The following is a 17,598-nucleotide window of genomic DNA, read 5'->3' as shown; positions in this document are numbered from 1 at the left end:
GAAGAGGAGTCAATGAAAAGAACACCAAATATTAAACCAGAAGATGTGTTAAAATTCCAGCTCTACCATTTAATAGTGATGGGACCTTTTGAATCTTGATTTCCTCATCCATAAAATGGACTTTTTTTTTACTCCCACAAAGTTGTTATGAAGATGAAATGGACCCTAAAGCCCTTTGGAACCAAAATTACTGTAGAAGTAAGAATCATATGAAAGAATGATCCAAACCACTAATAATAAGAGAAATAAAAACCTTAAGAAACCTGTGATTTTACTTCACACTCAGCAAATTGACAAAGATAACAAAAGATGGGAATACACAGAGATAGGTGAACTGAGGTGCACTTGTGAATTAGTAAAAGTATTCCAAAGAAATTTGGAATTATGCAAATAAAATGAATCAGATGCCCATAAATTTTGAGCCAGAGATTCTAGTGTTACATACTTCAAGGAGGTAGTTGACAAAAAGAAAGTGCACATATATGGCAAAATATTTATAGCAGTACTTTTTTTCTTTTCTTTTTTAATTTATTTTTATTTTTCAACATTCACCTCCATAAACTTTTGAGTTCCCAATTTTCTCATTTCCCTTTCCTCTGTCCTCCCCAAGACAGCATGCAATCTGATATAGGCTCTACATATACATTCCTATTAAATATATTTTCACATTAGTCATGCCATAAAGAAGAATTAGAACCAATAGGACGAACCACAAGAAAGAGGAAACAAAACAAAACAGAAGAAAAATAAAAGAGCAAATAGTATGCTTTGATCTGCATCCAGAATAGCTCTTTCCACCATGAGTCCCTTGGAGATGTCTTAGATTCTTGCATTGCTGAGAAGAGCTAAGTCTCTCAAAGTTAGTCATCACATAATGTGGCTGTTACTGTGTATAATGTTCTCCTGGTTCTGCTCACTTCATTCAGGATCAGTCCATACAAATCTTTCCAGGTTTTTCCGAAATCCGCCTGAATAGCAGTACTTTTTATGATAGTAAAGAGCTAGAATCAAAGTTGATGGTTATCAATTGGGGAATGGCTAAATAAATTGTGGTACATGATTCCAGAAGACTAATAATGAAGTGTACTACTCACGTTCTGATAGAGAGGTGAAGCAACTCAGAGGGTAAAAGGAGTCATTTATTTTTTTTTAAGATATGACCAAAGAGAAAATTTCTTTTGCTTGACTATAAATGTTTGTAATGGGTTTTGTTTTTGGTTGGGGGAAATAGTTGGGCAGTAAGGAAGGTAGATTTTTGATAATGGAAAAAAATGAAATATAATTAAAAAAACAAAAGAATGATAAACATGACAAAAATAGAAAATCATGGAAAGTAAAATAGGCAGAACCAGGAAAACAGCATGTACAATGAATGTAAATGAAAGAACAATGATGAAACGATTGAAACAATGCTGTGATTTTATAAAGAACAAACTTGTTCCCAAAGATGAGATATGAGAGGACCTGATCCTTTGCAGAAGTAGATGTCCACAGGTATGGACCATAACATATTATGTCAGATTTTTTTCATATGTTGATTAGTTTTGCTGAATTTTTTTCCTCTTCTCCTAAAAAAAAAGTCTTAATTATAACAGATGGTTCTGTGGGGTGGTGAGGGAGAGAAATACAGAGGAAATTTAGAAAATGCAAAACCAAAATCAATAAAAACATGTTGAAATGTTGTATGTCTGAACTATCATTATCTCATTCTCATCTTTTTGATGGGGTTCAAATAGAAATGGTCTGAAGACATGTTGCTATTCTGCTATTATTCTTTTATAACTAAATGTTCTGTGGACTATTGCTCAGGATATGTAACTGACTGAAGATATTTGGTTCTAAGTTTTTCTGTAGACTCACCTAATGAATCTTCTGATAGTCTGGCAGGTATGACATATGCCTCATCCTATTGCTATACAGTTTTAATTTCTTCAACAAAGTCTCTATATTTTGAGAACTTTTCATTCTGTGTAGTTTGGAGATTATGAGTTCCTAGTATGGTGACATCCATTAGCAATGGTCTTAAATTTTTATAGATCAATGTTATATCTCAGTGGTTGCAGACAACAGTTTTGTCTGCAATAGTGCTCTGGTTCTTGTACAAAATATCAAGGATATTTTGGGATTTGTGTTTGTAGTGTGGGCATTTGTTGTCTGTTAAATTAACAGACTTCTGGTGTATAATTCTAGCCACTTGATCATGTTTTTCTAGATATCCTGTAGATACAGAATTTTCGTGACCTGCTATGATATGTTGCACAGTATTCATTGCACAATCTTCATCAATCAACAAGTCTGCGCCCCTTATGGATATCATTTTCAAAATTTCTGGTGGTAATGACATAATCTTAAATCACTATCGTAAACCTCCATTTCCATAAATAAATCTTGCATGACTAAGCCATTTGACTTATGTTTCTCTGTCAACAACTTGTTGCTTGAGTTTATGTGGGTATCATCCATGGAGCAGTTTATGATTTTGATCTGAAATCATAGCTAATTCGTAGGCATCTGGAGATAAAACACTTTCAGTTACATTTGAATGTAAGCTCCTTTAGATAGAAGACCACGTTTTTGCTTTGCCAACCTAGGAATCATCGAATCCTCAATCTCACTTCTCACATCCAATCTTTTGCCAAGTCCTGTCAATTCTACCTATACAACATTTATCTTACATATACTTTCACTTCTCTCCTCTGGCACTACCACAACCCTGGTGAAGGGCCTCATCACCTGGACTATTGAAATCTAATCCACCCTCTACTCAGCTATTGAAGAAATCTTCCTAAATCATAGGTATGATTGTGTCTCACACACACACACACACACACAGACACACACATATTCGATATATTCCAATTACTCCCTATTACCTTCAGGACAGAATATAAAAGTCTTTATCATATGATGAAGTACTAGGAATGACTTAGCTATTCTCAGCAACGCAATGATCTAAGACAATCCCAAAGGACTCATGATGAAGCAAGCTATCCACCTCCAGAGAAAGAACTGATCCTATCTGAATATAGACTGAAGCATGGTATTTTCTTTCTTTCTTTCTTTCTTTCTTTCTTTCTTTCTTTCTTTCTTTCTTTCTTTCTTTCTTTCTTTCTTTCTTTCTTTCTTTCTCTTCTTTTCTTTTGAGTCTTATACAAAATGACTAATATGGAAATGTTTTACATGATTGCACATGTATAATCTATACCAGATTGCTTATTGTCTCAGGGAGGCAGGAGGGGAGAGGGGAAGAGGGAAACAGAATTTGGAACTCAAAACTTTAAAAAAATGTTTAAAATGGTTTTAACATATAATTGAGAAAAAAATAAAATATATACATAAAAATAAGAAGGCCTGTATTTAGCTTTCAAAGCCCTTCATAACCTGGCCCCTTCCTACCTTTCCAGGCTTCTTATACTTTATTTCACTCCACTTACCCTTTAATCTGTTGCCTCCTTTCTGTTCCTCTAAAAGGCTCTCCATCTCCTCATGCTGAGCATTTTCATTGGCTGTTCTCTAAAGTCTGGATTTCTCTCCTTCCTTTTTTTTCTAGTTCCTGGCTTTTCTGGCTTCCCCAACTTCTTTTGTGTCTCAGCTAAAATCTTAGCTTCTTCAGGAAGCTTTACCCAGTCCCTTTAATGCTAGTGTTTTCCTTCTAAAACCATTTCTAGTTTCTCCAGTATATATTTTGTTTGTATACTTTTTTTTTAAGTTGTCTCTCCCATTAGATTCTGAGTTCCTTGAGAGCAGGGATTGTTTATTTATTTATTTTTTTGCCTTTTTTATATTTCCAGCATTTAGTAGTGCCTGGCACATAGTAGGTGCTTAATAAATATTTGTCAATTTGATTTGACATTTTTTGTATCCCCAGTGTTTAGCACAGTGCTTATTAACTAATGATTGGCATTCGACAAATACCTAGTTTTGGTCATTATTATTGGTTTGTAAAGTTAGATCTATTTGTTCCAAAAGTACTTCTGTACATTTTTAACCTCTTTGTTCATCATGCTTAATTATTATTTTTATTGTTATTATTATTATAGAAATTACGTAAAGCCTAAGAGTCAACATAACTTTTGTCCCTTTATTCACTTGTATCTTCGTCCTACTTTGAATGTCCTTTCCCCCTTCTCTGACCATGTTTTAAATCTTACCTATCCTTTAAGGCTTAGATTAAGATTTATCTTCTCTGTGAAATTTTCCCCTGACTTTCCCATTTCACTGTTATCTATCTGTTCTCTCAACTCCATCGGCATTTAACACCTAGCAGGGTTATCAGCCCTATTGCCTACTGGGGAATCAGGCTTCTTGCAGTCTCCAAGGTACATTATCTATTCCTTTGCTCAGACTAATATGTAATTGCATTGGCAAATGAAAGAGAAATAAAGCTTAAGAGATCAATAGCACCAATAAATAAAAGCTATCTGCTCCAAAATACTCACCATTTTAATTTGAAACTACTTATATGAGACTTAGTGATATACTCTTTTACCTCATAGTAACTAGTATAATTCTGATGGCACAGTAGATGTTCAATTAAATCAACAAATATTTGCTAAGCACTTAGTGTGTATGAGAAGAGAGACCTCATGGAGCAGATAGGAGAGCCAAGAGACAAAGAGCCAGCCTTGGAATTAGGAAGACCTGGGTTCAAGTTCAGCTTCTGACACTGACTGACTGAACATGGTTAACCACATGGTTAACCATGGCTGAATCACTCAACATGGTTAAGTTACTTAGCCTCTCAGTGCCCCGGGTAACTAACTATCTAAGACTATAAGTTACAGGTGACATCAGACTGCTTTAGTGAAAGTAATTTCTATATCAGGAGTTCCCCATGCCAATGAAATCATAGGTTCCTACCATAAAAAAATAAATAAAAGGAGGAGGAGGATAAGATATTGTTCTAAGTTTTAGCGATACAAAAAGGTAGAAATGGTAAATTGCTCTGCACATAGTAGGTGAGCAACAAATGTTTGTGAAAGCTGATTTTTTGAGGGAAGGTGAAAAAGTAAAATGGGGGATAAAATAACATAAGAAGCTGAGGTGGAAGAAGAGAAAGGAGAAAATGGATTGGGTAAGGGAGAGCTAATATTAATTCACATTTGCATAGTGCTTTTAGGCTTATAAAGGGGTTTAGATGCATTCATTCCTTTAATCCTTAGTACAACTCTGTGCAGTAGGTGTTATTATCGTTAACTCCACTATACATATGAGGAAACAGGCTCCAGAAGGCTAAGAGATGCCTAGCATTGCTCAACTGGTGAGTGTATGAGAGAGGACTCAAACTCAAGTCTTTTGGGCTCTAATCCCTGCACTCAATCCACTACACTTCATTCACTTTTCAAGCTTACCAACAACGACCTCAGTTGCCCCCTTGGTAATACCTGTATTAAAATCTGGCTATTCACAAATTAACCAGCCTTTGACCTTTACCATTTCTTTTCACTTATTTCATTTTGTTATTTGTCTTCCTTGAATCTCCTTTTTATTATAAATATATACAATATTTACTTCTAGGAGATTATTTGTCTTTCTCTTTCATTTTTGATTGAACTTCAGCTGCCTATAACCTTTATCAACTTTATTTTGACTGTTGGTAGACTCTCTGAAAATTTACCATTAGCTATAATTTCATCTTCTGTTCATCAACCTTCACTTTACCGTAAACCTGTAACTTTCTCTTTCCAAAAATGTGATATTATTATATTAATCCTGTCTAGGGTATTAAATAGATAGACAGACATGAGTACACACAGACAACTGACACGTAGGTTCCACATTTTAATGGTGATCATGATTTCCTAAGTCCCTATTACCCCTCCCCACTTTCCACTCCCATTTACCATCCCCCAGTGTCTCTCCTTTATTCCAAGATTGGGTAACTCCTACCAAATTCCCAGGATGCTACATTGCTAGAATGGATTTGCAGAAGTGGCAAACCTTTGCTATTCTGTTCCTGCCAGGACCCTACCCTCCATTCCCTTTCCTGACCACACACACACACACACACACACACACACACACACACACACACACCAAATAGCTCAGATGTGTGTGTTCAAGGACTCTGAATTAAAATTTCTGATTATCCTCTGAGATAATCTGACCCTGCCTCATTACCTGTTGTTTACAAGATAGAATTTGAAGGAAGCCAAAGAAGAGAAGCTCAGGACTTACTGACTGTAGAGAGAAACATGATGACAAAGCCAGCAAACATGGGGATGTGATAGCCAATCCTAAGAGGGAAGCAAAAACAACTCTAAGAAATGTATATGTTTCACGTTAGAGGGAGTTTGGATATTTTGTAGGTATATACATGCATACACACATATATATTTAAAATGGAAAAGAGAATGTATGATGATAATAGGGGATATCTATACCTACTATCTATTGCTATCTGTAGCTACATTATATTTGCCACCTTGTTGTGCTTTTTCGGGGTAGAGGGATAACAAAGTCTGAGGATATTCTATGTACCTTTTCATACTCATGCACTTATATCCCAGGCAGGGTTAGCATGTTCATTTGCATATGTGAATAAGAGACCATCCAGTACATGAATCTAGATTCAGGCTCAAATTTTTGTATATACCCATATAATTACATATTCTTTCCTCACTATCATCACAGTTAAGTTATCTATCTACCTATCTATATATGTCTATCTCTACATATATAGATATAGGTAAACATACACACGTATACGTTTGTATAGTTATATATATATATGTGTGTGTATGTGTGTATCTTTGAAAGTTCAGAATAATCTTATTCATGTTTACCAACACTCTAGGTCATGACAATGAAATCCTGACTATTTCCAACCCCTTATTGTTTAAAGATCACACTTCATAGCAGGGGTGGGGGAACCTGCAGCCTCAAGGCCTAATGTGGCCCTCTAGGTCCTCCTAGGTCCAGAACAACGTAAAATTTGGATTCAGTCAAAGGGCCACACTGGAGGACCTAGAGGGTCACATGTGACCTCAAGGCCGCGGGTTCTCCAACACTGCTCTAGAGCATTGACAGGATATGGGCACATCCTGTGTCTTCTCCCTTCTTGGTTCAAACCTGATTAGGGGTTTAGAAGGCATCAAGCCACTGGATACTGCAAACAGATCTGGGACTCAAGCTTGTGACTTGAGTATTTCATTATTATAAATATTCAAAGTTTTCTTTTTCCCCAACGGGACCAGAAATGTTGAAATTCCCCAATCTCCTCCTCTAGCTTAAAAATAATGTCTCTTGATAGAAATAGATGCTTGAGCTCCCAACCACCTTGGGATGTTGGGGTCTCTATTAAAATATACCTGTTTGTGAGGAGCCCCACAAAGGGGTTAATCAGAAGCTGCATTAAAGCCTTTGAGGCAAACAGAAGTCCAACCCGTAGGTTCTCCTCCTCCAGGAACTCAGTACCTTGCAGACAGTTGTTCCTAGGTGCCAAGCTGGGTCCAATGCCTTGTAGGGTGCCAAATGTACCATTCATCCATTCATTTTCTGAGTGTTTGCTTCCTTCAACCACCATTGTAGTATTATCAAAGTAGGAGAAGATGGAAGAAAAGTTCGCATTGTGGAGAATCCCTGGGGCACTGCTGCCAAAGGGCAAAGTCTCTGACATACTGGCGCCTTTGAATTCAGTTGCATAAAGGAAGGTAGGAACGATGGGCACTAGAATCCAATTAAAGACAGATGGTAAGTGACAGGGTAGGTGACAGATGACAGGGCAGGTTGTGATTCTGCCTCTATCTGGTCCAGATAAAAAGCTGGAAAAGCAGGGTACTTGTGCATGTAAAGTAGGTCTACATGATGAGATTTGAAAGGGTGCCTGCAGCAAGGGCTTGCCTACCTAAAAGCATTCTGACTGTTATTGTGCCTAAAAACATCCACTTTTAGAGTTGCTCCTTCAGACTTAGATAAGATGTTTTAATAAAACATCCAGGTGGCCACTGTTCAAAAGTATGTTACCCAGAGGTGACAACATATTGGCATTTCTTACTGCATAGGAACAGATTAAATCAAACCGGATTATCTGACTATAATCTGGAGTGGGGAAACAAAGCACAAAGGGAATGGGAAGCTAGACAAATAATTTGATGGAATGGAAACTGGGAAAATCCAGAGAATAGGATGGGTAATCTCCATTAGGGTTCCACATTTGGAAGTTATAGGCAGCTGAGGGGGGGGGGGGGAGAGAGTATAAACCTACAGGGCACCTTGGGAGGATGATGAAGGGAGAATAAAAGGATGAGGATGGAGTATTCGGTGAACTCTACAATTCTGCCTAATGCCCGGATTTTCTTTAATTCCTTCTCCTGTTGTTTGAAGTTCACCTCACATCCATCTGCCTTGAAGTTGACTCCCTCCATTTGGCATGCTTAAGACGCACCAGTCTTTATCCTTCCTTCCTAAACCACATCACCCTCTGAGCCAATATTCCTGTGGTAAGAGATGTGACCAGCACAGATGAGACTATAGGACTTTACCCCAACCAGGGACGATCCCAGAACATACCCACCACAGTCAGTAACATGTTGTCCAGCAGGAGTGCCACAAATACCACCACCAGCACCAGCTTTTGGGATTCTCTTCCCTCCTTCAGCCATCGGCAGGAAGTACAGAAGATAGCCTAGAATGTGGTAGAAAGTCCATCGTGCTGTTGTCTTTCCACCTCACCCCTACCCCAGAACCTAATTAATTCTCTCAGAGCTACAGGTCTCCCATTTCATTTTGGGAATGGGAAGAAATATACTATTGCCAAAATTCTCTGTTAGATATCTATCCAAAGTGTAATGGACTCCAAGTCCATTAGTTTGACTTTATTTTTATATATTTAGCTTTTAAATATCCAACTAAACTAAATTTTCACTGTTTCTAACTATCCTCCATAATTACCATTTACTCTATTTGAATCTCAGAGCACCCTCTTGGTAAGCAATTGATGCAGACTAATCCTACAATACTGGGGAGACTGGGATATCAAAATCAGTAATGGCTTAGATCATAAAATTCATCATAGAAACATTGGAGAGAATCTCAGCAGTCATCTCGTCCACCATTCTACCACCTCATTCTACAAGTGAGAAAGCTAAGACCTAGAGAAGGGAAATGATGTGCCCAAGGATACACAGCTACTTAGGAGCAGAGTTAGAACAAAAATCCAGGGCTTCTACCTCTTGGTCCAATTCCCTTTTCATTATATCATGGTGCTTCTCTACTTGGCAGTAAGAAAGCTACAAGCAGAGGCCAAGCATCTCAGCTCCTTGTTTTTACTGCAAGACCCTCCTCAGATAGATTTTGTTATTTGGTGTAGCTAAAATACAGAATTTCATGGTCAGTTTTTTTTTAATGTAAATAGATTTCATATAATTATCCTGCACTGGCTCATGATCACACATTAAATCTTTGTTGATTGAATACTTTCTGGAGCAAATTTCATTTTCTTGTGAATCTTTTTATCTTAATGACTGTGGTAGAATCAAAGATATACTTTAAAAATGAAAAATAAGATCAATGTTAGGGTTTGTCAGGGACTCAATACCAACTATTTGTTTGGGCAGGGATCCAAATGAATAAGGCAGCCTCAAATTTGCATTAGATTTCCTCTAAGATCCCAACAATAATGTGTTTTCCTCAAATGCAAATATAGTCCATTATAAAAAGTGACAGGAAAGTGGAATATTCTTGAAACTACAGCATACCTACTAGATCAATTGATCTACAAAGTGATTGATATGGGATCATAGATTTAGACATAGAAGAGGCCTAAAAAGACATCTAGTCCAACCCTCTCATCTAAGAAGTAACTTAATTTCAGAAAAGTTAAGTGACTTGTCCATGGTCATACATCTAATAAACCTCAGAGGCAAGATCTGAACTTTTATTCTGACTTCAAGTCCAACAGTCTATATCCACTATGCAATAATGATGGCATTAACTTCAGTGCCAGAATCAGAATACTTTCCCTGATAAAAAATGAAGTTTAATAAATAATTTTGCAGAGAACTCCATGAATTCAGTTATGATTTTCATTCATATGCAGAGATTAGGCTTCAAAAAAAGTTGCCCAAGAGGTACAGTAACATAAAACAGAGACACAAAGAGGCAAAGATACAGAGAGACGCAAGAAAAGAGAGAAAGAAAAGAGGTGAGAAATACCTGAACAAAAGGAACAAAGGGAAATTAGGTAACAAGTAAAAGAGTAACATAGATTTTAAGTCAAATCCTTTTTGTATTTTGAATGAGGAATCACAAGCAAGGATCATGTTACATCCAAGAGAATAAAACTCTTACCTTAAAGCACATTGTGACCTGAAGTACCAGCTGTTAATAGCAGAAACTATGTTCTGTGAAACTGGCAATATAGATGGATTTATTATTGCCTTTTATCTGACAGTGAGTGTCTTTCTCCCACAAAGAATTAATTGGAACCTCCAACAGGTTCCCTTTAGACTCTCAGCATCCTACGTCAGAGGCAGGAAGTCAGGACTAGGGAAGAGATAAAAAAAAAAGGAGTGATTATCCTAAGCAAAGATACATTGACTCTCAGCTGGCTTTCATCAATACTTATCTGTCATCAGACTCTTAACTAATGCCCAAGTCTCTCTCTTCATACAGGTTTTTAGAATGGATTAGATGTTTTAAAGACTCAGCAGCCCTCACAAGGCAATCACTGAGCCACCAGTGAAAAATGAATTTACACACAGTTTTGCAGAATAAAAAAGTCTTCAAATAATTGCCCATCTACAATTATCTCGAGCTGTGGACTCAGAAAACTTGAGCAGGATGTGATTTACAAAATCCCAAAGCTAAAAGAAATGTTGGAGATAATCTAGTCCAAATTATATTTGCACAGGAATTCCTTTTGCAACATGTCTAACAAGTGGTCCTTCAACACCAGTTTGAAGACCTCAAGTGGTAGAAGACTCACTCTTTTCCCAAGTATCATTGGACTTTGGAACATTACTAATTGCATGGAAGTGTTCCCTTCTGTTGAACTTAACTCTACCTCTGCACCTTTCAAGGCTGCACCCAGGTCTGCCCTCTGGGGCCAAATAAAATAAGATTATTCCCTCTTCCACATAAGCATCCTTTAAATATTTGAAAGCAGTTATTATGTTTCTGCTGTCTCTTCCTCAAAAATATAAGCAGCTTAATCCTTAGTCACCTTCACATAGGTGAAGAAAACAGAACCAAAAAAACAATATACACAAGCATTCATTCATCCTTCATTTTTGAAGAGAATCAATGACATCACCAGGTGATATCATGTGAATTGGATTTAAGTGAGACAGAGTTGCACAAAGTCATCAGTCTCACTCTGTCTTCTAGAGTCATTAAAATCCAATGCTAGGATAAAGATCAAGACAACTGGTGATGGTCCAGGGTGTAGTAGATGACCTTGGAGTCTTCAACATATAATCCAAGCTCTAAGCCCTCCTCTGCTCCTGCTTCAGCCACCTTCATGGACATTGGTTCTTTTTTTATTTTTATTTTTTGAGGCAACTGGGGTCTAGTGACTTGCCCAAGGTCACACAGCTAGTAAGTGAATTCAGGTCCTCCTGACTTCAAGGCCAGTACTCTATCCACTGTGCCACCTAACTGCTCCCTTCATGACCATTGGAAGAAATTGTTCTCATCCATCCATTGCACCAAAGGATGTCTTTGCATGTTTGAGGTATACATCCCTCTAACTCACCATGAGCTGGAGGCCTATTGGTTACCCTCAACATGGTCTAGCCTGTCTACTGAGACAGCAAATGGCAATGTTACTAAACTTAGATTAATTGCAATGAACAATTATGGTTCTGAAAAACAGAATATTTAACATATATTCTTCCTCTTGGTAGAGTAGTGAACTGTAGGGGAAGAATATTATAGGCACTAACTTGATTCCTTTCTTGTTCCTTTGGGATTAACATTTCCTTTGTCACAGTGGAGGGTTCAATGTGATGTGGAAATGAGGGGCATATAGCAGAAAATGGCCATGAGTTTTTTTTTAAGACATCAATTAAAAATGGTGGTGGGGAGTATGGCTCACAGTAGCATCTGCAGGTGTTTCTGTGATTCCAGGTATCAATAATTCATTCACTCAATAAGCAATAATTAAGTATCTAGATGTTTAACAAAGCACCTGGTAGCTGGTAGCACAGTGGACAGAAAATGTTGGGTTTGGAGTCAGAAAGACCTGAGTTCAAATCCAGAATCAGACACTTCCTAAATATGATCCTGGGCAAGTCACTTAATCTGTCTGCCTCAGTTTCCTCAACTAAAAAAAAACAGAGATAATAATGTCACTTACTTCACAGGGTTTTTGTGAGGACCAAGTGAGATAATATCAAATGAGAGAAGGTTTTAAAGCACTTAGCACAGTGTCTGGCTCATAGTAGGTGCTTAACAAATGCTTATTCCCTTACTCTTCAATGTGCCAAGAACTTTGTGCTAGACACCAGGTATAAAAAGACAGAAATGGAATAATCTCTACCCTCCAGGAGTTTCCATTTTATTGGGGAAAAACAACATGTTGGCATGAATGAATAAAGCATTTATTAGACATTTATTATATGTAAAGAACTATGTGAGCCCTGGGGACGCAAACTGGAAAGTCAGGCAGCCCTCTCCCTCCCCCCCCGCCCCCACGGAACTCACATTCTAATGGAGGAAACAACACATAGGGAAGGTTTCAGCCACAAGTAAGATGGAATGGTCTCATCTTCCTTAAGGCGCAGCAGCAAAGCAAACAGAAATGCTTTTTCCTTAATGTCATTCCCACTGATCAAATCATGTCAATTTCTGAGGTATGTAGAAGAACACAAACTATAAACAAATTAAATATACTATAATGTTGAGGTGGAGTAGGATACTAGCAAATGGTGGCATCAGGATAGGCTTTATTTAGAAAGTGACATCTGAGTTGAGGTTTGAGGAAAGCTTAGGAAGTGAAGGTGAAGAGGAATTGCATTACACGCTTTGAGAATGAATATTGGGAATAGTTCTTATTATTGCTTGGTGGTTCTCACGTTGAGCTCAAAGGCTCAGGCTCAATAACACATACTGAACCAGTTGCTTGGATGAAGATTAGCTTTAAGAGCAAGGGATTCAATGGCACCTGTAAGAGGAAGGTCAGCTGTCCAGTTACCAGTCTTCCTAGTAGGTGGGGTTGTTTGGGTGTCTTAACAGCTGAGGTAATTCACATGGTATTCTCAGAGGAGCCTCTTCCTCCCACGCCTGGCAACGGGTTTGACTGGATTACAACTCACCTCTAGCTTTAATTGATACAGTCTCTGCCAAACCTGCTGAGTAAATGACTATCTTGCTTAGATCAAGAGCTACACTATTTCCCCTTCTTACTTCCTGCTGCTGCTAGTCAAATATTTAGCCAGCCACTCAGATTTCCCCTTCTATCAACAAGCAGATGTCCTTGTCCTAGACTCATTACATGTGGGGAACAAAAGATAGTTTCCTTCTTTGACCACCAAAAAGATTAGGGTGATATGACATGAGCTGCACTGACACCATGGGCATGGATCTGTACCAGAAGGAGAAAGGGGGGCTGTGAGGTGAATTAAGTACTTCAGAGCAAATTGAAGAGAGCTCATTATAGAAATCTGGGATTTTTTGGTCTGGGTAAGGGAAGGACAATGGATAGACTGAAAATACAACAAAAGGTCACCAAAAAAGTAAAAAATAATAATAGGACTTTATATGCCTTTGGGAGGATCATAGACTTAAAACTGAAAGAGAACTTTGATCTAATATACTCATTTTATAGATAAGGAAACTGAGGTACCAAGCCTGTATGCAACTTTTATTTCTATGAGGATGATTCTCAGATCTATTTATTCTAGCCCTACCTTTCTCTTGTCCTTTACTTTCACACCAAATGCCTATTGATTATTTCAAACTGGATATCCCATAGACATCTTGAACCCAACATGTCAAAGAGTGTACTGGTTATCTTTCTCCCCAGACTCTCCCTGCTTCTTAACTTCCCTATTACTATAGAAGGCACCACCATCCATCCTTCTGTCACCCAGGGTCATAATGTAGGTCATCCTCAAATCCTTCCTCTCTTTCAGCCTCTATTTACAATCTGTTGCCAAGTCTTATTGTAAAATTTGGGTTAAGTATTTGGTCATAGACTCTGTGTAATCTGCTGACCTTCATGTGTCATCTGCAGCTTCCATAAAACTCCCCCAAAATTCCTATTTGATTTCTTATGCCCACCTACCATATATCAAAACCTTAATGAGGAAAGTGGTGATGTGGAAGGAATAACTATAACAGCTTTCTGGTTGGTCTCCCTGCCTAAGTTTCTTTCTCCCAAAGTCAACCCTCCATTCGAAAAGATTTTCCTAAAACCCAGGTCTATGTCACTCTCTATTCAATAAATACTAATGAATCTCTACTCTTTCAGGATCAAATATAAAATCCTTTGTTTAACTTTTAAAGTCCTCAGGCTTTATGACCTGGTCCTTTCCTACCTTGCGAGCATTCTTATATTGACTGCCCCTCATGCCCAGAAATCTTTCCCTCCTTCCCTCTGCTTCCTGGCTTCCTTCAAGTCTCAGTTAAAGTCCTACCTTCTGCAAGAAGCCTATCCCAGTCCTTAATCTTAGTTCCTTCCCTCTAAAATTCCCTGTCTGTTTCAGTTTCCTTATTTGCAAAATGAAGATAATAATAGCACCTACTTCCCAGGTTTGTTGTAAGGATAAAATAAGATCATATTTGCAAAGCACTCTGCAAATGTTGAAGCATCATATAAATATTATTATTATTACACAATTGTTTGCATGTTCTCTCCCTCATTAGAATGCGAGCTTTTGAGAGCAGGGAATGTGTTTTTTTGTTTGTTTGTTTGTTTTTTGCCTCTCTTTGTAGCCCCAGTACTTAGCACAGTGCCTAGAATACAGTAAGTAGTTTAATAAGAAAAACTGTCACTTGGGCTCCACCTTGAACTTCCTGTAGCAATTTGCTTAAAAAGCATGTCATGTACCCTGCTGAAGTTTGCAAAATCAAGCTTGAGACCTCAACGAAAGCTGTAGTTTTAACTGACTAGTTTTCTGTTTTTCGTGATGTGGAAATACTGATCTTCTCCTTCTATCTGTAAAATTCCATTGAACATTACTTAATGTAACTGAATGGTATAAAGAAAGGCTATGATATCTTTGTGGGGTGCTATATAGTGATCATTAGCCAGTGTTACCTTCACTGACTGAATAAGTTGCAGTAAAATCTGTCTCTGACGGGTACTGGCTTATTGACAGTGACTAAGTTGATGAATTTACCCGAAAGTGGCAGCCAGTAGAACAGTGGATAGAACTCTGGGCCTCAAGCCAAGAAGACTTGAGTTTAAATCCAGTCTCAGATACTTACTGGCTGTAAGACTCTGGGCAAATCACTTATCCTCTGTTTGCCTCAGTTTCCTCAACTATAAAATGGGGATAATAATAGCATCTACCTTCCAAGATTGTTGGGGGATCAAACCAACAAAACTTATATAGTGCTTAGCAAGGAGCCTGGCACATAGTAGGTATTATATAAATGCTTATTTTTTTCCCCAGTCACCACTTAATAAATGCTAGTTGACTGACTGACTGACCTTTCCATATAAGTAAGAATCCAGTTGTACTGGTCTCCTTGATATTTCTGAAACATGACAGTTCATGTTTTGCTTCCTGTGACTTCTCAGTTACTTAGCTGAATTTAGTGATTGAGATAGCCAGGTCTCTCTCCCTGTTTCCTTTGCTGGAAGAGGCCTCAACCACAGTAAATTTCCAGCCTCTGGGATTCTCACACAAACTGGTGACTTGGGATCCCTATCTCTCCCTCTTGGCACCTCACATCCTGAGCTCTCAAGTGAATTTATCTTAAAAATTTGATTTGAGAGCACATACTTGCCGTTCTGCATGAAAAACAAGAAAACAAAAAAACAACACTAGTTGCTAGTTAAAACTTGAGTTTACCCTTTCTGAAATGTAAATACCTGCAAGTCAGGATCTTATCTTAAGCTTAGAGTCCTCCACAGAGTTCTGTAAATAGAAAGTACTCAATAATGACTGGTAACAGTGACTCAATCTTTCCTCCCAGAAAGTCTCTGGAGACTAGTAATTTTGAGACCCTAAAGGAGACTTATAATTAAGTGGGACTTAAATGCCTAAGAAAAAGAATGAGAAAATTATGCCCTCTCCTCACTCTTGACTTCCTTGCCCTACCTTTTTCTGGCTATATGGCCACAGCTAGCCCAGTGTTTGGTAGGCCCCAAAAGAAACTGTGGGAAGGAGAGGTATTAGGCTGCCTAGCAGACTGAAGGTCTACAGAGCCATTGTGCTGACCTCATTGTTGTTTGCCTGGGAAACCTAGACTTCACCATGCTAGGAAACAGAATCACTTCCATTTGAATTGTCTTAAGATGATTTTGAAGATCCCCTGTCAAGATAAGGTATCAGACACTGAGGACCTTTCTTGAACTGGACTATCAAGCATTCAAACCTTATTATAGAGCAAAACTAATGTACCTTTGCCAAAAAGACTATTTTATGTAGAACTCACACAAGGCAACCACTCACATGGATATCAGAAGAAATAACACAAGGACACCTTCAAGATCTCCCTGAAGAACTTTGCTATTCATTGTGAGATATGGGAGACACTGGCACATGACTGCCCAGCCTGGTGTGCTTTATGAGCAAAGCAGAATTGCAGTAGCTCAAAAGAAACGTGAGGTGCAAATTTAGAGACATCTCCACTCCAAATGTTCATATGGACTATTTGTGCCCAACCTGTAGTAAAGCCTTCTGAGCTAGTATTGATCTGATCAGCCACAATCAGACACACTGTACCTTGACCTGGCATCATGATGTCATTTTGGTCCTCTTTGATTACGAAGGACAACAATGGATCAGGTCTCCTGCGGCAAAGCCAAAAATTGGAGGACTGACCAAGACAATGGTCAAAAGGCTCCCTTTTGTTTATGAAATTGTCCCAGAGAGAACCACAGTAGATCAAGTTCTACCAGAACTGGATTTGAATTTGCTGGCTGTATGACTGGGCAAGACTCTCACTTTCCTCATCTGTAAAATGAAAATGGGCCACAAGGTGGTGCAGTGTTGGGCTTGAAGTCAGGAGGACCTAAATTCAAATCAAGCCTCAGACACTTACTAGCTGTGTGACCCTGGATAAGTCACTTAAACTTTGTTTGCCTCAGTTCCTTCACCTATAAAATGAGCTGAAGAAGGAAACAGCAAGAAAACTTGGCCAAGAAAATTCCAAATGAGGTCATGAAGAGTCAGACATGACTAAACAACAATAACAAAAAATGATAATAATAATGGGAACCTGATTATGCATATATGTTACAAGCATTTTTCTTTGCTTTGCTTTTTTTATTGGGAGTGGGAGAAAGAGAAAATAAGTGCTTGTTAATTAAAAAAAAGATTTAAAGGAAAACAAAATAATGATAGCAACTATCTCACAGGGTTATTGTGAAGATCAAATGAGATAATGTATGTTAAGTGCCTCACAACCCCTAAAGTATTTTGTTAATATGACCTATAATTAGAGATTATCTGTTTTAACTCCCTTATTTTGTATATGTTCTCA

The 17,598-nt window shown here is 38.0% G+C and overlaps 1 protein-coding gene across 1 annotated transcript in view; it reads right to left on the bottom strand.

Annotated features, from left to right (window-relative positions):
• Positions 1-10,302, bottom strand: part of SLC18A1 (solute carrier family 18 member A1) — a 26,203-nt gene extending 15,901 nt beyond the window's left edge. The window contains exons 1-4 of the mRNA XM_027865534.1: positions 10,291-10,302; positions 8,512-8,626; positions 7,311-7,668; positions 6,178-6,236 (exon numbers count right to left, since the gene is read on the bottom strand). Coding sequence (XP_027721335.1) covers positions 6,178-6,236; positions 7,311-7,668; positions 8,512-8,626; positions 10,291-10,302 — 544 coding nt within the window. The remainder of the gene's footprint in view (positions 1-6,177; positions 6,237-7,310; positions 7,669-8,511; positions 8,627-10,290) is intronic.
• Between the last annotated feature and the right edge of the window lie 7,296 nt (positions 10,303-17,598).

Source organism: Vombatus ursinus, unplaced genomic scaffold (genome assembly GCF_900497805.2).
Source record: "Vombatus ursinus unplaced genomic scaffold, bare-nosed wombat genome assembly UNPS02014778.1, whole genome shotgun sequence".
Lineage (NCBI taxonomy): Eukaryota > Metazoa > Chordata > Mammalia > Diprotodontia > Vombatidae > Vombatus > Vombatus ursinus.
Note: the sequence above shows the minus strand (reverse complement) of the source record. Positions and strands in the feature narration are given on the sequence as shown.